Source organism: Tiliqua scincoides, chromosome 7 (genome assembly GCF_035046505.1).
Source record: "Tiliqua scincoides isolate rTilSci1 chromosome 7, rTilSci1.hap2, whole genome shotgun sequence".
NCBI lineage: Eukaryota > Metazoa > Chordata > Lepidosauria > Squamata > Scincidae > Tiliqua > Tiliqua scincoides.
In genome coordinates, this window is record NC_089827.1 from 9,150,671 (window position 1) to 9,172,740 (window position 22,070).

The 22,070-nt window shown below is 44.4% G+C and overlaps 1 protein-coding gene and 2 pseudogenes across 1 annotated transcript in view; all 3 read left to right on the forward strand.

Annotated features, from left to right (window-relative positions):
• Positions 1-22,070, forward strand: part of POT1 (protection of telomeres 1) — a 67,998-nt gene that overhangs the window by 38,143 nt on the left and 7,785 nt on the right. The window contains exons 9-16 of the mRNA XM_066633548.1: positions 2,481-2,636; positions 7,905-8,068; positions 9,211-9,287; positions 11,334-11,375; positions 13,506-13,662; positions 14,411-14,613; positions 17,552-17,687; positions 19,545-19,639. Of these exons, the coding sequence (XP_066489645.1) occupies positions 2,481-2,636; positions 7,905-8,068; positions 9,211-9,287; positions 11,334-11,375; positions 13,506-13,662; positions 14,411-14,613; positions 17,552-17,687; positions 19,545-19,639 (1,030 nt within the window). The remainder of the gene's footprint in view (positions 1-2,480; positions 2,637-7,904; positions 8,069-9,210; positions 9,288-11,333; positions 11,376-13,505; positions 13,663-14,410; positions 14,614-17,551; positions 17,688-19,544; positions 19,640-22,070) is intronic.
• On the forward strand, positions 21,261-21,377 carry LOC136658101 (5S ribosomal RNA; annotated as a pseudogene).
• Positions 21,387-21,505, forward strand: LOC136657689 (5S ribosomal RNA; annotated as a pseudogene).

The window sequence follows — 22,070 nt, forward strand, 5'->3', positions numbered from 1 at the left end:
GGGAGTTCGGTAGAATTGGTCTGTTAGTCATGATGAACCTTAGTCATCACTGATATTGCAGTCCTGTGCATGCTTACCCTGGGTGTAAGCACCCTTGAACACAGTAGGGCTTCCGTGTAAACTTGCATAGGCTTGCACTGTAAACGTGAGACAACCCATTTATTTGCAAAGTGGTGAAGTTCACAAAGTACTTTGTTACTGACGAAGACTGTTCAAAATTACAGGGGGGCCCCGTACCCTTGGATCTTGTATCTGCAGATTCACTTATCTGTGAATCGGGTATGCAGGGCCCCCACACACGCGCCCCCTCCAGAGGCAAGGGGAACAGAGCTCCCCTTGGCTGCACAGGGTGGGGAGACAGGCATTTGCCCATATCCACGGTTTCCTGTAACTGGGGGGGGGGTTTTCCAGAATGGAACCCCATGTATGCAGGGGTGCTCCTGTACTGTTGAGTTTTTTATGCCATTTGTTCTAATGTCACAGATAGATGTTCCTCTTAATGACCATGAGAAAGGAAATGTGAAAACAGACAGGAGAGCAAACAGCCAGCTGGCAGGTGTTTACCTACTGCTGTGAGTGTAAAAAAAAAAAAAATCTGCAGAAACAAACAGTGATAAGTAAATAAATACCAGATTTATCTCAAAGAGGTAATGAAAAAGAGGGGAGGGAGAAACCTCAGGAAACGTGATTGAAAAATTAACTAGTTTTCAAAAACCCCGAAGGTAGTGTGATTAAAAGCTTTTCTTTTTCTTTTTTCTTTGCTGATCTAAGCCCAGGTATTCACAGTGCTGGACTGTCCTATCTTAGTTTGTTGGAAATGGTAAATTGAAATATTGTACGGCTGAGTTCTGCAGATAACCTTTCTCTTCCTTTGTAACAAGGCCTATTAAAACTGGTCTTATCGCAGCAAGCCAAGAGATTAAAGCTGTTTAAAAGCTTTTTGGGTTTTTTAAAATCTGCATGTTCTAGCCATAGACTAGACTGTCTAATATCCCATACCCACCGTAAGTCTGATTGCTTTCTCTTCTGGATTTCATTCATGTACGGAGTGAAATCTAAAGCCTCATGTAGTTTATTTCCAAGCGTGTATTGGGACTACTTAAGGCTGCAGTCCTGTGCTCAGTTACCTGGGAGTAAACCCCACTGCTTTGTGCCAATTTGAATTTGGAACATTGGAATATAAATACAGGTTGAGCATCCCTAATCCACGGTGCTCCAAAATTTTTTTAGCACTAACCTGGCAGCACAAGTGGAAAATTCCCACACTTGACCACCTGTGACAAGTCAGTCAGAATGCAGGCATACAACAGACAGTTGAATAAAACTGCCTTCAGGCTATGTGCATGCATGTATGTTGGCAACCTTCAGTCTCGAAAGACTATGGTATCGCGCTCTGAAAGGTGGTTCTGGAACAGCGTCTAGTGTGGCTGAAAAGGCCGATTCGGGAGTGACAATCCCTTCCACACTGGGAGCAAGTGCAGTCTGTCCCTGGCCTGTCTCCCTGGCTATGGGCCTTCCTTCTTTGCCTCTTAGCCTCAGACTGTTGGCCAAGTGTCTCTTCAAACCGGGAAAGGCTGTGCTGCACAGCCTGCCTCCAAGCGGGCTGCTCAGAGGCCAGGGTTTCCCACTTGATGAGGTCCACTCCTAAGGCCTTCAGATCCCTCTTGCAGATGTCCTTGTATCGCAGCTGTGGTCTACCTGTAGGGCGCTTTCCTTGCACGAGTTCTCCATAGAGGAGATCCTTTGGGATCCGGCCATCATCCATAAGGTATACATAAAACATAGATGAATTTCATGTTTTCCCATCTTTGAGGTATCTCATTTATATGCAAATATTCCAAAGTCTGAAGCACTTTTGGTCTTTAGCATTTCGAGTAAGGGATACTCGACTTGGATATGAAATAAATCTGAATTCAAATATATGAAATAAATAAGTAATTTACATGTCGAAAGGTCTTGGGTTCAATCCTTAACATATCCTGGGTGGAAAGGATACCCGTCTGAAGCCCTGCAGGGTCACTAGCAGGTAATGCAGGTACAGTGGGCCCTTGGTATCCACAGGGGATCTGATCCAAGCCCCCCTGTGGCTAGTGAAATCCACGGGTGGGGGCTCTCTGACAAACTGGAGGCCTTCTGAGGCACGGGGAGACTGTGTGCGACCTCCCTATGCCCCAGAAGGCTCTCCCGGACACAGCTGGAAAGGGTCTTTGAGGCCAAAGACCACAAGGGGGTCTTTGAGACTCTATCCACGGGCCTGGCACCTGCATATATTCAAATCTGCAGATTCCAAGCACTCAGGAAGGCCCGCTGTAATCCTGAGTTAGATGGACCAGTAGTTTGACTGGCTTTAAGGAAGCGTCATGTATGTGTGTACTTCTAAGCCAATGAGCTTAAAATCATAGCTTTGATCTGGGATATGAAAATGGTATAATCTTGAGATGAACAGTGCCAACAAGTTAATGAATGTTGATTCACGGCAGGTCTGGGATGGCACAAAATGTCCCTTCCCACCTGGGAGAGTGCTAGTGAACGAAGATGACCTTGAGGGAGATGGGGTCCTCATCCGTCAGCTGCGGAATCTGACAGTGGACATCGCCGTTTACGATAACCATGTGCAGCTGGCAAGATCGTTGAAGGTAACAGAAGCCTCCGCAATTCTGTCTTGTCTTTTGGCTGGTTTTAGTGCACTTTAGTTGGTTTCCAGCCACAGTTTACCTAATGTGCAGTATTTTTTTTTCCCCTTGGATGTAATGCAACACTTTAATTCCTACTTACATACTACTGGAATTACATACAGGGTGACCCCCCAAAAAACAGAACGCATAAAAATTTTATTAAATCCTACAAAGGTCCAGTAATGTCCAAAATGTCTTTTCCTTGGTTGACCAAGACATATTGGGGAAGATTATTGTTCCAATATTTGCACAAAGTCGACTTGTATACCCTGAAATAAAAAAGAAGAAAAATTAAAATTAACAGTTTTATTCAAAGATTTGTGGTTTCTATTTTTTTTTTTGGTCACCCTGTACTACCGGAATGATAAATTATAGCTGCCTTTTTATTTGCTACTGACAAAATTAGGTAGCCCGCTGCATGCCCGCAAATAACTGTGTTTTCACTTCAGATCATATTACATATTTTGGGGTCATGCATTTGTTACATTCCAAGTATTGCACTCATAATGGGCTCTAACAAATGCTAGACATTAGAGCAGCGGTTCACAAACTTGTAAGCACTGAGACCCACTTTTTAAAATGACACTGTCGGAACCCACGTAGATTTACCAGACTTTTAAAAAGGGAGATCTAGAAAGAAATATTTTATTTATTCATAAGTAATAATCAGGAAAAAAAAAAGACACTGAAGCCCAAATCCTAATCCACTTTCCAGCACTGGCATAGCGGTGCCAATGGGACATGTGCTGCATCCTACAGTTGGGGGGCACTCACGGAGGCCTCCTCAAGGTAAGGGAATGTTTGTTTCCTTACTTATGAGCTGCCTTGTCCTTAGGTCAGTGCTGAAAAGTGGGTTAGGATTGTACCCTGAAACAGTTATCTCCCTATATTTACACATCCTTGCAAACTGCAGGAGCTGAGCTCTTTGCAGGGTAATTAGCAGCTACTGTATCTCAAGCCTCAGGGCTTGAGGCAGTTAGTTGTCTGCCCCACAAAGTAGCAAGTACAGACAAGTAACCCCATTGTGGGGCCTGTGCCCTTACCCGGGGAAAGAGGAAGAATGTCCCCTTACCCTGAGGTGCACATAGGATGCAGCAATAGCTGTTTTGGTGCCATAGCTCCTCTGGGCGTCAGGTAGCTTAGGATTTGGCTGTAAGTGTTCCTGGTAGCATGTTCACACCAATGTTTTGCAAGAGACTCCAGGGTCAAATTCAGAAGCCTTTGGACACAGGAATAGTGGCATAACTATGGGGGGGTGGCATAATAAGTACTGCAGGTTCCACAGTGCGCCATGTAAGTGGCCCCTCTCACTTGCCATTGGAGCCATTCCGGACAGGGATGGCAACACGCAGGGATGGAGCCATTCCGGACAGGGATGGAGCCACCTGGAATGGCTCCAGTAGCAACTAGCAGAGGCCACTTACACAGCGCATTGTGGTACCTCACTCCTGTGTGGCACCTCCTACCCCCCCATAGCTATGCCGCCACACAGAAGTGAGGTGAGGAACATTCCCATGGCAATTGTAGCGTTTCTCAGTGGGATCATTTATGAAGCAATATTTTTTTAAAATCTGTTTGCTTCCCAGAATCCAGACACTGTAATTACGTTTTATGAATAGGAGTGTGATTTTTTGTTTGTTTGTTTCAACGGTATAGTTATTAAAAATTGACTGACAAGAAATACTGCCAAACTAAAAAAAAGGGAGGGGTCTACCATGTAGGATGAGAAATCAAGTGCATATTTCAAACCAGCTTTAGCACAAGTATTGGATTTTATTTTATTTTTTAAGTCTATAGCATTGTTAAAAGGTGTGACCCTTTGACCAGTTCAGATGTAGTGCTAAACCAGTAGTTCCCAACCTTTAGGAGCTTGCAGACCACTGAGGCAAAATTGGAATTGTCATGATCCCAAAGGATCTCCTCTATGGAGAACTCGTGCAAGGAAAGCACCCTACAGGTAGACCACAGCTGCGATACAAGGACATCTGCAAGAGGGATCTGAAGGCCTTAGGAGTGGGCCTCAACAAGTGGGAAACCTTGGCCTCTGAGCGGCCCGCTTGGAGGCAGGCTGTGCAGCATGGCCTTTCCCAGTTTGAAGAGACACTTGGCCAACAGTCTGAGGCAAAGAAGGAAGGCCCATAGCCAGGGAGACAGACCAGGGACAGACTGCACTTGCTCCCGGTGTGGAAGGGATTGTCACTCCCGAATCGGCCTTTTCAGCCACACTAGACGCTGTTGCAGTTCCAGAACCACCATTCAGAGCGCGATACCATAGTCTTTCGAGACTGAAGGTTGCCAACAACAAAACATGTGGCTGTGGGTAGTCTGGTCTTCACCCTCTCTGGTGGAGCGTCTCCCAAGTGTTCCCCCACGGACTATCAAAAAGGACGGAGAATGGACCGCCCACAGCCACAGCTGACACTTCAGTGACTGTGGGCAGTTTGTTCCCTGCTCTCTTTTGTGGTCTGCAAGAGATTGCTTGCTTGGCAAGACACTGGAAGTGATCAAAGGTGATTCTTTTTCCTGAGACCTCATGGACCACTTTTCAGGGTCTCATGGTCCATGAGACCCTGAAAAGTGGTCCACAGACAACAGGTTGGAAACCAGCGCACATGGTTTATTGTCATATGTACAAGCAGGTAAGTTCCTCTCCCACTTTGCCTCCCTGCACTTGACATCATTACAGTGATGTAGCGCTTAGTCCGGTGGTTCCCAAACTGTGAGTTGTGGCCTGATTTTTGGTGGGTTGCGAAACTGACAGGGGAAATGCATTGAGCCCTATGGAAAGTGAAACTAAGCCATGCACGAGCATTTACTCGCAAGTAGGTGCCCATGTCTCAGCCAGGCAAAGGGGAACGTTGGACCACCATAAATGTCATGATGGGTTGAATATGGAGCTCAACAAATGCTCCAGGAAGCATTTCCCCTTAGTGAAACTAAGTCCAAAGATGCTCATCCACAAGACCTGTTAAATTCTAAAACTTCTGTGCTTTATACCAGTCTCTTGCTGGTCCTTGTGCAAGCATTTTTTGTGCTAGTGGCCGTTTTCTTTCTGTTCATAATTCTTTGGATCCAGCAACATGACAAATTTTTAAACCATTAAAGTGTCATGATCCTCCCCCTTTTTAAAAAATGATATTTGTGCATACTCATGATTGGAACTGGCTAGACACAAGTCAGCAAGATAATGGCATACAGTGCTGCCATCCAGAGGAAAATATTGTTAATTGCACATTTTGTTTTTGTGGCTGACTTTGCCCTCATTGAGCAGCTATGCTATGAGGTTGTGAATATTAACATTTTTTTTTAAAATCTGATTACATTATCTTTTGCCTGTTTAGAAATATGCATAAAATTGTTAGTTTAACAAGAGTAAAATGTGAGTAATTTTTTTTCCTTTGTTGCAATAATATATTATTGCTATTGCTAATAATATTTTATATCATTCACATTGATTTCCTGCCAATGCTTGTAAATTCTTTGATAGCCTGATCATACACATGTTTACTCAGAAGTAAATTATGTTGTGTTTGGTGGAGCTAACTCCCTAGAAAGTGTGTTTTTAAGTTTGCAACTTTAATTTTATAAAACTTCACCATTATCCCAGAGTTTCATCCAGTCTTCCAGTCCAACCCCCCACCCCCCAAAGGTAGAAGGAAATCCTCTTAAGTGTCTGTTAAGCCTCTGATTGAAAGTCTCCAATAAGGGAGAATCTACTACCTCCCTTGGCAATCTGTTCCACTGCTGAATCGCCCTGACCATCAAGCATTTCTCCCTGATGTCCAGCCGGAACTCCCTCTCTTGCAGTTTTTACACATTAGATCCAGTTCTAATTAAGAACAATTACTTAGCCCCTTAGCCAATTGGATCATTTCATAAGGCCAGTTATCAGAAATCTCAGTGCACCATGTAACACTTACACTTCCTTTTTCTGTGTTGTAAAAGCTATAGAAGTAGCTGCATTCAGTTTGACTTGGAAATAAGATGAGTGATGGGAGGGAGGCATCCATCAGTAATCTAGAGTAGGCAGGATTCTTCTAGATGAGGAGTGGGCAAACCCCACTCTGGGGGCTATTTGCAGCTTTCAGGGACTCCCAGTTCAGTCCACAAGGAGCCCCCAGTCTCCAGTGAGTCTCTGGCCTGTCTGAGCAGTTGGAGCCCGCACTGGCCTGCGACTAAGTTTTGTGTTGAAGGTGTGTGCTCAGGAATTGTGTGCCCAGACTGGAGGTGTGTTCCTAGTAATTATTTATAACCCCCCCCCTTCACTTTTCTGGCTGCATGCCTGGCAAAAAAGCACATCCATAATTGTCCCAAGTGCATCAATTCATGCCTGCGTGCCTGTATTATATGCCTGTATTATAGTTCTCATGTGTATTATAAATAAGCTCAGTAAAATTCATTCATTCATATAAGTTCCATCTCTACTCATTTGAAGGTAAGGCTTACCCTGCAGATGCCTGATCTCATCTGATCTTGGAAGCTAAGCAGGGTCAGACCTGGTTAGTACTTGGATGGGAGACCGCCTGGGAATACCGGGTGCTGTAGGCTTATACCATAGTCTTTCGAGACTGAAGGTTGCCAGCTGTCCACTCATTTATGTAAATTTATTCAATTTTAGTATAAAAAAAAAATTAGCTCGCTGCAATGTGTTGCCTTCTAAAGACCTACTTGGCAGGTTTAGGAATGCCCCAAAGGAAGAACGAATCTGTAACTGTGGCCTTAGAGAGGTAGACTCTCTTTTATACATTGTTTTGCACTGTGTTGGCAATCAAGTGCCTAGAGATCAGTACCTTCTCCCATTATTAAGAACTAAAAAAGGTCTTTCTGAGAATGTTTGCCTACAATTTTTGTTGGCGGGAGATTCTAAACTCGTGACCCTTCCAGTTGCGAAATTTTTACACCCGAGTAACTTGAAGAGGGCTAATCTGTTGGTCCTAAGCAACCTGGAGTTACCGCGCAAGTAAATTGTTGTGTTTTAACCTTTATCTTTATTTGCTTTTTTAACATATATCTATATATTGGATTGTTTAGAGATATTATGTGTTAATTTTTATGCCTAATAAAGGTTTGATTGATTGATAAATTAATTCAAATTTGACATCTGAATTGATTTTCTTTCCCTGCTCCGACACAGTGTCAGAGAGATGATGTGTCCCACCTGCCCGTATGTTTGCCCATCCCTGTTCTAGACAAACATAACAGTTCTCCTATTAATTTTCTGTTTTTAAGGTTGGAAGCTTTATTAGAATATACAGTTTACATGCAAAAACCCAGAGCCCTGAAGGGAAGCCTGATGTTTCATATGTACAGTTCCATCTTCATGGTGGCACCGGGTACGGCCGCGGGATTTCAGTCCTCCCAGAAAGTAACACAGACGTCAAACAATTGAAAGCGTGAGTAAATAGTGTTTGTTTTTATTTTTCACGTTTTTATACTACCCTTCCTCCAAGGAGCTCAGGGTGGTGTGAGCGAAAATGTAGTTGTCTCAAGGGCAGTTGCAGCGTCAGTAAAAAAATTGTCCAGACAACTTTCTAAAAAACGAGGAGTGTTAAGTGGCTGGATGTGTTTACCGCAACTGGTGGCATAGCTGGAGGGGGGTGGAGCACTCAGGCTGGCAGGGAGCCTCAACGAGGCAGGCAAGCGGCCCCTCCCTTTGGAGCCATTCCCGGCAGGGGGAGCAAAACGGAGCCGTATGGCTCCGTTTTGCTCCCCCTGCCGGGAATGGCTCCAAAGGGAGGGGCCGCTTGCCCACCTCGCTGCCAGCCTGAGTGCTCTGTCCCCCCCTCCAGCTACACCACTGACCCCAACCACTACCCCTTTAGCTGTATACTACATAGGCATCTCCTCCTCTCCCCCCTCCCCTACATGGCCCTGGTGCTGCCTTCTACTTGGGAAGAAGCCATTTTCTCTTCTCCTCCTCCTTCTGCAACCTCTGTCACCCACCTGCATGCTCATAGCTGCACTGAGCCCCTCCCTGAGTGCACCAGCACAGTATTGGCAGAAAGCGAGATCGGGTTGCAGGTAACAAGTGTGTTACAGGTAAAAAGTACTTCCCCTCGCAGATTCGCAGATCATGGTTTAGCGCAGGGGTGCTCACACTTTTTTGGCTCTAGAGCTACTTTGAAACCCAGCAAGGCCCAGAGATCTACCAGAGTTTTTTTTACAATGTTCGCGCCATCATAACATATAACATTTATATGTACAATGTATGTTGGTGTACCTTGAGCCCCACTGAGTATAACAGGACTTACTCCTGACTAGACATGCCTAGGATTAGGCTGTGAGGCTGCAATCCTAGCCACACTTACCTGGGAGTAAGCCCCATTGAGTACAATGGGCCTTACTCCCGGCGTTTCCTCCCAGAGGCACCTGAAGGGGGGGGTCGGCACTCCGCGATCTACTCATTTTGCCTCGCGATCTACCGGTAGATTGCGATCCACCTATTGAGCACCCCTGGTTTAGCTTATAAAGAGAACTGTGACTGCACTTCAGAGTTTGTTTGCTTATTTCTTTAAAAAAGATTTTTCACTTTCAGATTTCTGGACTCTGTAGATTTGGCAGAGTGTTCTGACAACTTTCCTCCTCCTGAAGAAGAAAGCGCTTACCTTACATGTAAGAATGCTTTTTAAAAATCCTCTTTTCCTTGCAGGTATATAATTCTCCATGTTGTTTTTTTTAGAGTTGCTTACTTTTCTCTCTCTGTCATAAAGCTAACTAAAAGTATTTAAAGAGCCATGCTGGCTCTTGGAATCCTGTGGCATAAGAACATAAGAACAGCCCCACTGGATCAGGCCATAGGCCCATCTAGTCCAGCTTCCTGTATCTCACAGCGGCCCACCAAATGCCCCAGGGAGCACACCAGATAACAAGAGACCTCATCCGGGTGCCCTTCCTTGCATCGGGCATTCTGACATAACCCATTTCTAAAATCAGGAGGTTGCGCATACACATCATGGCTTGTACCCCGTAATGGATTTTTCCTCCAGAAACTTGTCCAATCCCCTTTTAAAGGCGTCCAGGCCAGTCGCCATCACCACATCCTGTGGCAAAGAGTTCCACAGACCAGCCACATGCTGAGTAAAGAAATATTTTCTTTTGTCTGTTCTAACTCTCCCAACACTCAATTTGAGTGGGTGTCCCCTGGTTCTGGTGTTATGTGAGAGTGTAAAGAGCATCTCCCTATCCACTCTGTTCATCCCCTGCATAAATTTGGCAAAACAGAACAGTGCTCTTCTCCCAGCCTATGGGGTCCTTGCACACACATTCTACACTCGCCAGCAGTGGTGGTGGCAAGCAAAAGTTCCTTCCGCCCTCTTCATCGGCAAACGGAGCAAAACTCGTGGTGGTGACAGATTCTGCTTTCACACCAGCCAATGGGAGTATTCCCTAGAGCATTGATTTTCAACACTGGTGTGCCATGAAAGGTCCACAGGTGCGCAGTGGGAGTTTTGAGCACAGCTGTTGAAAATAGCTTGAGGAAACTCTTCCAGGTTAACATAGGAACAGCCCCGCCGGATCAGGCCAAAGGCCCATCTAGTCCAGCTTCCTATATCTCACAGCGGCCCACCAAATGCTTTAGGAAGCACAAAAGACAGCAAGACACAACCTGTGTCTTGGCGCCCTCCATACATCTGGCATTCTGAGGCATTCCACTTCTAAAATCAGGAGCTTGCACATCCCTATCATGACTTGAACCTGTGATGTAAACCCAGGTTCTGTGGCTCTGTTTCTAGGACAACTATCTGTAGCAATGAATTGTCTGTCCCTTTTCCCCCCACCAGCTCCTTAGAATCTAAGGACCCATCAGAGGAAGAGGGACAGGCATTGCCTTACTCTAGACAGTTGCCCTAGAAACAGAGCCACAGAACCCGAAAGAGTCTTCCAGAAGACGCAAGTGACATCACCAGAGGCGACAACCATAGAGATAGTCACTTTAGCCATGGGATGAAAAACCTTGAAAATTGCTGACACAGAGGCCTCTGGAGAGCACTCTCATTTGTTGATGGCCAGTCTCTTGGCCAATCCATGTCACTGGTACTGGGGGATTCAGTAAGCAGGTGGATCCACAATAGGCATGAGGCCTTGGTCAGTGCCCAATCTAGCTCACCCTGGTGCCACCCCATTCAGGAAATTTTAGAAACGTTGAGGCATATATCCCATTCTACAAGTTTTTAGTTTTGTTAGACCTTGCAGCACAAAAAAAATTACTGGTAAGAGGAGCCAAACATAAGCGAATTTTGCTTTCTAAACTTTCTGCCATCTCCAAGTAAGAAAAGCACCCTAAGAATGTAAGCTGCTGAACTGAAATTTAAGCTGAAAATAAAAGCTTTAAAACCTAATCTCAGGTTCTTGGAGGCCACATAGCTTCTTTTTAAAGAACTGGGCCACCTACATATGAAGTGCAACCTCTCAGATCTAAAAAGAAAGAAGCAGATATGCCATAAACTATCAAAATAACTGGATATTGGTTACTCAAATCTATGAGCCCTTTTAGATTTTGTTCATCTGTTTTTACAACGTGTCAACTTGAGACATAATATTTCAATCTTTGTTTTGGCAGTCACAATGGCATGTTGATACCTATTTCTGCTATATGCTTTTGTTCATGTGAAAATGTGATAAGTGATGCAAAATTAATTCCCTTTTTCTTTTCCTAAGTAGGATCCTGTTTAGAGAGATGCCAACAGTTATCTGTTACAGGTAGGAAGCTAGGCTGGAAATGTGTGGACTTTAATTTGTAAAATGCATGCAACTGTTCTAATGATCTTTAAAGCCCTAAAGAGCTTTGATCTAAGGCAGTGGTTCCCAAACCTATGTGGGTTGTGACAGCCTCTTCTTCCCAGCTCAGCAGAGCACTGGCATCTTGGACCTCACAAAATCTCATCGCATCTTGTGAGATCTAAGATAGTGGCACCCAAATCTTGCGAGATTTTGTGAGATCATGTGAGATTAGCCTGATGCCATCTTGGATCTCACAGAATCTTGCAAGATCCAAGATGACAGCATCTAGGGTAGCCATTTTCAGCCACTGCGCCGTGACACATTAGTGTGCCACGAATGGTTCACAGGTGTGCCACAGAAAATTGGGGGAAGGTCATTAGTACGGCTGATTGGGAATATGCACCCTCCCACTGACAGCACAGTGTGCCTTGTCAATTGTCAAAAACCTCATGTTGTGCCTTGATAAATTTTAATGCCTTGTTAGTGTGCCGTGAGATGAAAAAGGTTGAAAATCTCTGAACAGGTAGAGGAGCCGTTGGGGACATCCCATGGCAGGCACTGCGACACACACTTTGGGACCCCTGTCTAAGGTATCTTAAGAACCATCTTCTTCAATGTGAATCTCTGCTCGTTGTATAAGAACTTTTAGGGACACCCTCTTCCAAAGTCTGCCACCTTCAGAAATTTGTTGTGTAGCAACCTGTGTGAAGAAGGCCTTCTTAGTGGTGGCCCTTACTTTGTGGAACTCCTGTCATGTGGTTGGCATCTTCTTTGCTTGTTTGTCAGTGTAAATTGAAAGTCTTCCTTCCCAGGTTTAATTTTCTGCCCCTCTCTGCCTCCGCACCCCTGCATTCAGTGGCAGCCTTGACTCCCCCCCCCCACACGATGACACCCTCATTTCTATCCCCCCCTTCCCCTCAACCCTGGCCCTCGCCTGGCCCATCAGCTGCCTCCTGAGGGTTGGCCAACTCTACCTTCCAGTACACCTTCCTTCCACCTTTCGCTGCAGCCTCATGCTGCCCAGGGAAGGCCGCTCTGTTGGCCCGCACAGCTCGTTCTCTGGCACTCCCTCTCCTGACACATAAGCAGCTGCACGGCAGACGGCAAGGGGGAGAGGATGAGGAGGATTAGAAATGCCCCCCCATCCAATTCATTCCTGTCTGACCCTCGCAGCGCATGGTTGCGCATGGGAAATGTCATTCTTATTGAGAGAGAAAAAGTTTCTTGGCTCTCAGAAGAAGTTTTGGATTTTGGAATACTGAGGATTTCAGAGTTCTGCGTAAGGGAAACTTAACCTGTATTTTTTTTTAAGCCCTTCCTTCTCCCTCAGTATTTGTTGCCTTGCTGCTGTAAACATACTTATTAATTGATGTGTTTTTGTTTTTAATCTTGTGTATCATAGGATGCCTTGGAACTTAGGAGAAAAGCAGGCTACGCATGTTTAAAATAAATAATGCATAAGTAAATGCTCCTCAAAGATGTTTTTCTTTTAAAAAAAAATTAAATCTTTGCAGTTTTCCAGGCATGCCGGATAGGGATGAACTGTTGTTGTCACAGCTTGTCAAGTGGACCAGCAATAGGAGAGGGAAAGTGCTTGTATGATTTCCATCATTAATTTACCTGACTGCCAAAGAGCAAGACACACATGGACACATTTTAAAAATGTACCTTACGAACATGAAGTATATATATATATTCCAGATGATCTTCTAGCTCAGGGCCTTCCAAACCCTGGCCCAGGGCTGGATCCGGGGTTTGGACTAACCCATCTGCCCTGTGAGTGGACCTTACCATTCCGCCAGGTCACCGCATGGCTTTCACCTCTTTCGGAGGACAGGATCGCATTTTTGTTACACAGTGCTCGCGGGTTTTGGTGATAGCTGCTCTAGCTGCAATCCTATACATACTTCTCTGGGTGCGTCTCGGTATGGCTTACTTCCGAGTGGACGTGTACAGGATTGTGTTTTCAAAACTGTAAGATAAATTACGAAATGTGGACTCAATAGCAAAGGTTACGTTAATAGGAAACGTACTCCTCTAATCTCCCCTCTCGCCTTCCCATTTGTTCACGTTGTCCTAAATATTTCTTGTCTTTCCACTTCTTTGCAGTGCTCACAGACCACCAGCATTTTGATGTGACGGCTCTGGGCACTATTTTGAATAGCACAATCCCACAGCAGTATCGCGTCCGAGCGAAGCTGCGAAGATTTGAACCCAAGAAGCTCCATCAGTCTGTTAAACTCCATTGTCCTCAGTGCCATTTGTTGTAAGTGTTCAGATATATATATATATATATATATGGGAGCTCAGGGTGGTGCGCATAGCTCCTTTTTTGTCCTCTCAACAGCCCTTTGAGGTAGGTGAGGCTGAGAGTGCCTGCCCAAGGTCACCCAGGGAGCTTTATGACTGAGTGGCGACTTGAACCTGGGTCTTCTAGGTCGAAGTGCAACTTCCAAACCACAACACTGTCCTGGCTCTCGTTCCCTCTTGTTGTTTTATATCGCATCCTTAAAAGGTGCTGAAGTGTCTTCCGGGTACAGTGTCAGCACCTTGCAGATGCCCTGTTAGATGTATGTAGACCTGTGCATTAGTAACCACCATGTAATTGTCCCCTTGTAACTTCTGACTGAAGAGTGTGACGGCGCTGTGAGGTATGCTGATGGTGATTCTGGAGCCTGAGGACTGGAGAAAGATCTTCCGCGGGCCGCATCTGACCTGCGGGCCTTAAGTTTGACACCACTGCCTCATGTCCCTTATGGAAATGTGCCCTGTTGAGTCTGTTTCCCCCCTTCAGTGTAATATGCCCCATATGTTTTGGTACCGTTAAACGGTATGCAAACTGCTGTGGCGTGCTTTTGCCAGTTACTTTGTGTCAAACATGCATGCAAGATAAGTGTAACTGTCATAGTCTCAGTACTTTGTTGTCTCATATATTAAAGTGTCACATTCTCAGCCCACAGGATTGTTTTCAGCAGGCTGGTAGTGTTCACCTCCGGCAATCGTTTGCTTTTCAGGCAAGAAGTTCCAGGTTCTGCTGAGCTGGATTCAATTTTACGAGAGGCTTCCGCTGCACCTGCGAATCCGGGTGTACGCTTGTCCTTCTGTGAGTCCGTTGTGTGGGATGCTGAAAACCTTGAACAGCGCTGCGTCACCGTTCATTTTGCAAAACACAATGAACTGCTTCAAGAGCCAGAAGGCAGTTTGATTCTGATCGAAGGTAAGCAAATTAAATTGCAGCTAATATTTTTGATGAAGTGCTTCAGTAATATGCTATAATCCTGAGGGCCTTTATCCACCTCCAGCTGTTACCCTGTACCTACACCCTCAGGTGATTCCATTAAGTCAGCAAAACTTCCCTAGAAAAAACAGTTACAGCACACACACATTTTATGTTGAAATTCATGTTCTTCACAAAGGGGTGCCCCTTGTCTTCAGTTTATGTGTAATGTTAAACTAACTTCATGCATCGTTGATTAGTAAGAAATGAAGAAGGCTTGGTATGGTGATGGTGCATGTGTCCATGAAAACCCACATAATATATTATTGTTATTAACTGCCCCATCTTAAAAACTGCCCCGTCTTAAAAACAGACTTCTTAAAAACAGGAGGTCTGGTCTAGAGGGTAGAGCCTCCATTTGCCTGAAGATAACATCCACAAGGTCGCCGGTTCGAGGCCACCGGCACTGTGCAACCTTGAAGCAGCTGACAAGCTGAAGCTGAGCTGTTCCATCTGCTCTGAGTGTGGGAGGATGAAGGCCAGAATGTGAAACCAGATCAGAGAGAAACACCTGAATGTTGTGGTTCTTGAAAGAAAGAACCTTCTTTCAATTGTAAAAATCCCTACGGGGATTTAATCAGCCTGCCTATGTAAACCGCCTTGAATAAAGTCTTGAATAAAGACCAAGAAAGGTGGTATATAAATACCTGTATTATTATTATTATTATTATTATTATTATTATTATTATTATTATTATTATTATTATTATTATTAAAAACAGCCGTCAGATAAAAAGTGTAAAAGAGCAAGCAGCAGCAGTTTATAGAAAGGACCTAGCCCTGTAACCAGGTAGGCAACTTTCATTCCAAGGTGGATGTCTTTGATTGGATTCTCTGAAGTCAATGTAAATTTAAACATTGAAGTGGGCGTTGTGGGTGAGATTTGCGTAAAGAATTGTTGTGATAGATGTGAGTGAGAAGCCGACTCTCTTTTTACCAGCTTGCGCAATCTAGCTTTGAGAGCCTTTTTGTTTTGAAACCATTTGCCTGCCTTCTAAAACATCTGCAGTTCTCCTCGCTCGCTAAAGAATAGGGTTGTATCCAAAGAAAGAGAATTGTGACTAAGCACGTGGAAATCAATAGAGATGAGTTAGTCATGACTTAACTTTTGCCCCCATTAATTCCAGCAGTGACTTTTAATGAGGTCAGGGGCTGAGGAGACACTTGCTGTGGTGCTGCAAGGCATTCTAGGGTGCCTTTAATCATAGGGGAGACGGAGCTCATTACTGCCGCACCTCTTGTCCCTGCCTATATTTACATCTGAGGTTAACAAATTTGACAATTTTAACAATTAAAAAATGACTGGGATAATACAGAACTGACACTTATAACACACATCAGTGGGTGTTCGTTCGTTCATTCATTTTACTTTTTGTAACCGCTATTTTCTGCCTTCCCTGACCGCACGTCCCTGAGTTTCAATGGTGTTAGAAATCCCTTTCTTTTCCTACAACTTTTCGCGTTATTCTCTTGCACAGGTACTTTCATCTTAGCCGTCCTCTGGATGTCACTGTTTTCACATAGATGAAACTGCAGTCAGTGTGAAAAGCAGTAACTTGTCATAAATGCTGGAGAACCTGAGAATTATTACATCCCTCTCCAGTTAAGCCTATGACTTGGCGGACTTTGGAGTTCTCATCTATGATTTGTTCCTCCAACATTTTTTTGCAAAGCCAAGACAGAATCTTTTCTTCTTTGTCTTATTTTTCCTCTTCCCCCAATAGAGCTAGACATCGTATGTCTGTTTCGGGGCACGAACTCTGCTGCCTAACAAGCCAGGTTGCAGTCCTTCCATTGGGATTTGGGAGGGGGGGGCCTTTCTGTAGGAGAACTTCATGTGTCCAGTTTGTCTGCTTAGCTTTATTAGAGTTTCCAAATAGAAAATGTGTTTGTGTACATCCTTTTAGAACACATGAAAATCCAGAAGCTGCATAAACATGTGGAAAATGAAAGTTAAATTATGATTGCTGTAGTTAGATATGGAACACCAGTTATTTGCCCCCCCCCCCGCCAAAATACAGGGAAGCTGCTTGCAGCTATTGGTATTTTGAATGATATCATTTTCAAGGGCTTGCCAATTGGCTCTACGGGTCCAATGGGACGGGGATCTGAAACCCTCATTTCCCGTAATGGCTATTGGTATCTTCGATGGAATACAGTCCTTTCTCTCCATGGGGGATCCGTTCTAGGACCCCCTGCGGATACATGAATCTGCGGCCGCTTCTGGTTTGACGAGCAAAGCGGAAGTGGCTTTCCAACATTGTCCATAGCAGGGGTGTCCAAAGTTTTCAGCAGGAAGGCCACATCATCTCTCTGACACTGTGTTGGGGGCCGAGGAAAGAAATAATTAATTTTACATTGAAAATTTGAATAAATTTACACAAGTTTACATAAATGAATATACTAGAGGTGGAACTTACATGAATGAATGAAGGTCTTGCAATAGCTCAAGGCCTATAAAAGGCCTTGCACAAAGCAAGGCTGACCTTTTCTTCGCTGCCACTACTGCGTCACAGACATGAAACAGCAAGCGGTGGAGGGAGCCCTCATCTCACAGCTAACGAGAGAGGTCAAACATGCTGAGAGCAGTTGCATCGGGCCAGTGCAGACTCCAGCAAGTTTCCGGAGGGCCAGAGGCTCATTGGAGGCTGGGGTCTCCCTGAGGGTTGCATTGGGAGTCCTCAAGGGCCGCAAGTGGACACAGGGCCGGGGTTTGGGCACCCCTGGTTCATAGCATCTGTCCTCACATGTGTCTGTTCTTGTACGTATAGTATGAAATATGTGCCTGTTTTCCACCTTTTACAAGTGCATGGATAATGGTGGTGAGCTAAGTATACAAAATACTGAAAGACCTTTAAAGATCTTTTCTTTTCAATAGGAGCAACTTTAAATGAAATCCTGAGACTTTCCAAGAAATTTAAAGGAATCATACCAGTCAGACCGACAGGGGATAACTTTGCATTGCTGGACCTTTCAGCTCCATTTTTTTGGCAAGGAAATATACAGTACTATGGGTAATTCTTTTTAAAAAAAACAAAACAATTTTTGAATTGATTGCAGTCAATACAGTACCTATGACTCATATATGCAGCTTATTTCAGTATTTCAAATGCTGAAAACTTTGATCAGTAGTTATCTTTGAAACATTATGTTACACAGGCCTACAAAATTGAGGGTCAGAAAAGTTTTTTCCCCAAACTTTATGGTGGTTTGATATGAATTTGGGGTGCCAATTCCAAAAATGTCATCCGTTTTGCCCTATCACGTCTTGTTTTGGAGATATAGTATAGCCTCATTAGGGAATGGTTCAAGCAGCTTCCTTATGAGGAAGCTATGGTGTAGACTTCCTCATGAGGAAGCTGCTTGAATTCACTGAAGAGGCTATGCCGTGTCTCCAAAACTAGATGTTAGGGCAAAACAAAAGTCATTTTTGGAATCAGCACCCCAAATATACCCAGGAATTGGTGTAATATTTGAGGAAGCAAAATGTGTGTTGGCCTGTGTGTTGGTCCTTACAGCAAACAGTAGCAGGACCAGAGGAGGAGACCTTGATCAAAATTTGAGTTAAATTCTAGCCTTGTAAGAATCGTATGCTCGTAAATAAATTTTAGAACTTAATTTTGTGTTCTTTACATTGCTGTTCCACTGATGAATTGTAATCTCTGTCATTATCTGAATTCTCCAGACAATGACAGAACAATGAATATATATGTTGCGGAAGGCGTACCATATATTTTTGGGCTGATCAGCCAAACATCTTGAGCCACTTCTCTCTTAAGGATAAAAGGCACCTTGGCTGACTAGGGTGGGGGAATGTTGAGGCCGTTAAGGGGGCAACTTAGCATTGGCAGCTCTGCCAATATCCTGCCTTCCTTCCTGGCCTCAATCTACCTTCCCGGACCCCCTCAGACTTATGCCTGCAAAGTCACTGGCACAAATCTGAGTAGAGCCATTGTGGCAGCAGCTGAAGCTTACCCTCAGCAAAGGAACAAATGTTCCCTCACCTAGAGGAGACCACCAGGACTCCCCTCGTCCTTGCACGGTGCAACGTGTGCTCTAGTGGTGTGGCTACTTTGGCAGGGGAGGGGAGGAGTTACGATTGGGCTGCTAATAATGCTTTTTTACTCTTTCAGACTCTGATTATAAAAATTGCACAGCAGAAATCAAATTGCACGAATGGCTTGTTTTGCAATTCTCAGTAAAGCAACTGACAAATCTGGTCGCTGAGCGCAAGATCCCAGGTGTAACTGCCTATCATGGGGATCAAGGGAATGAATGAAAAAGCGCTTTCAAAATCAAGTCTTAGCAGATCTCAGCTCTGCAACCCAACTGTATTGGACAGTACTAATCGCCTTCTGCAGCATTGACTGACTTTTTCTGCAGCCATAAAAACCTCAGTAGATATTTGTTTTTGTGCTTTAACTAAGACATGCAAGGATTTGCGTATGTTTTAACAAGAAAAAGAGCTGCCTTGCAGTTTTCCCCCTTTAGAACCTGCAAATTCAACTTTACGTTGATGGTTTTCCTGCCTTCAGAAACATTCCCCCCTCGTAATGAGTGAAGCTGCACACAGGTGAAGCTGCAAGCCTGCATTTATTCTGTCAAATGTAATGCATTGCAGTGCCAATTTATTACTTCTGTTACAAAACAGTCCTTGTATGCATTGTTAAGCAACCCAAAGTATTGTTGAGCAAATACCTACTAAATAACATATGGCTGTGACTTGCTTTTATTGACTGTGATTAATGAAAGGCATTACTGCTTTCCGTGCCGTACAAAACATCTTTCTTTAAGGCAGCTGCAAACAACGGCCTCTTCCGCCGGCTAAATTTGTGTAATAGTTTATACTCTTATTTTGTTCTAAACATTAGGTGTAAACACTGCTCAGCTCCAAAGACCCTGGCAAGTCTGAGTTCCCTTGCTGCAGAACAAGAGCCATCATGGGAACCCACCATAGTGGCACAAGGTAATCCCATCTTTATGGGCAAAAATACCTAGTAAATGATCTCATTTTATGTGATAGCATACGCTCCTTATGAAAAAGGTTTCCTACCACAGAGAGTACTAAGAACATGGTTTTGGAGTATGTGTTTTTGGGCATACATGTTAAATACTGTTAATAAGATACATGCTGCTAATCTGTTTTTCAGCATGCTTTCTGTCTTGTGAAAAACATACTAGGCACGTACCCAGCCGGGTATAGAAACAAACTAGCTTCGCACCCAAAAATGGATGCACAGTAGCATGTTGGGAATTGTACCTTGTGTGCAGGAGCTGTTTGTTCCTTTCAGAATCCGATCCTTTATCCATGGATTCAGGATCCTTTATTCATTATGGATTCAGGATTATGGATTCAGGATTCCTTTATCCATGGATTTATCCAGGTCAGTCCTTTATCCATGGATTCGGAACCTGTGGATTTGACTTACTGTGGGTTACGAACCTGTGGTGTAAGACCATCCTGACCTCCTAAATGAAACGGGAAGCATTTTCCTGGAAGGCTTTCTGAGATGCATTTCTGGTTTTTCTGAAAACCAGAAGTGTGTCTTAGAGCCCTTGGGCCTCTAAGCAATTTGGAGGGCCTGCCCAAGGCACTCTAAGAAGCTCATGGCCTCCCTCTGTCTCAGGTCACTTCCTGAGGTCCTCTAAATCCCACCACTAATTCCATTATCTGCAGATTCAGCATCCACAGGGGTTCTGGGAATGGATCCCCAGTGGATGCCGAGATCGGATTGGAGATCTCCGTACTTAGGAGAGCCCATCGTGTGCAACAGGTAGCTTGAGCTGAGCACGCCAAACATTCACAGAGAAGAGCAGGAAAATGTCCTTCTACAGGCCCATTTGCTGGAGGATCATAAAGAGTAAGCACTAGCCTTTTCTTTTTTGGAACAAGGCTTCCTGGGAGCATTCTTTTCCAGTAGGTGCTGTGATTTTTGTGCTCTATCTACTGTGCACCCCCTTGGATTTGTGTTAGATAATGTCACGCTCTCGTTTCCAGAAGTGAAATAAAGCCTTGTCAGTTTTGTACAGTTAATGCAAGATGGTTGATTCGTGTGTTTGAAAATCTTCATACGTTCTGTTCAGAATTACTTCTATCCTTTGAGATTATTTTGATGAGCTCAAGATAATGAGCTCACATACTAGCTTTCCTCTGTTGCGCAGTGTTCACCCTTCAAAGGGGATTTGCAGCTGAACAAGCGAGAGAAACCTTTCTTTACCTTTGCATGGGGTTGAAAGCGCCTTGTCGTAGCAGAGATTTCTGAGATGGCCCTCCTGGAGCTTTCCGTGCCCCATAACCTCTGCAAACAAGAAAAATTGAAAGCAGACGTGTGTGAAGGCTTAAGCTGGCACTAGCAAAACCAATTCAGAGTCTAACACTAAGGGGGAAAAAAAGTTTGGCAATGTTCATAACCATATTGGACTAACTTGTGCAAAATGATTTGAGTGGTGTGTTTTTAAAAGGATGTATGCTACAGGGAACTCCTTTATAGGGAAACCTTTTCTTTTTAACCAATGAATCAATAGCTGTTTCCCCCACTGACTTCATTAGGAATAGAGGTGGACGTAGCAAAGTCAATCCACACTAAGGATGCAACTGTTACCCTGCACATGCCCGATCTTGTCTGATCTCGGAAGCTAAGCAGGGTCAGGCCTGGTTAGTACTTGGATGGGAGACCGCTTAGGAAAACCAGGTGCTGTAGGCTTATACCATAGTCTTAGCAACTGTTACCCTGCACATGCCTGATCTCGTCTGATCCCGGAAGCTAAGCAGGGTCAGGCCTGGTTAGTACTTGGATGGGAGACCACCTGGGAATACCGGGTGCTGTAGGCTTACACCATAGTCTTTCGAGACTGCCAACCAACAACAACTAAGGATGGAAAGATTTCCAACTGGCTAATAACTAGCTATTGGGGAACATCTACTACATCCTCTATTAAACTAAAATTATGATGTCGGATGCCATTCTGCATGTACAGACAGGCCCCTGAATCCATGGACCTGTATCCACAGATTCAGCTATCTGTGGATTGGGACCCCCACTCGTGCCCGTTCCATGACCTTCATGTTTGTGAAATAGCGCTGCTATCCCTGGTGTTTCTTCCGTAAACCAAGTGAAACTCTTTCTCATCTGAAGAATGACATGCAGGCAATCGGTCTGCATGCTAGAGGGAGCCACGCAGAATGTTAATGCTCTCATTATTCACCCCTATGCTTGACATCCCAAGATGCTGCTGAGAGTCACTCGAGGGAGTAGACTCTCAATCAAGTGCTCAAGCAAGTTGCACAAGCGTAAACTTAAGATGCTCCCCAATAACAATACTTCAGTGTTTGCATAGTACTTTTAGAATCTGCAAAACCACTTCACATGTACTATCTTGCAGTAATCCTTTAAGGC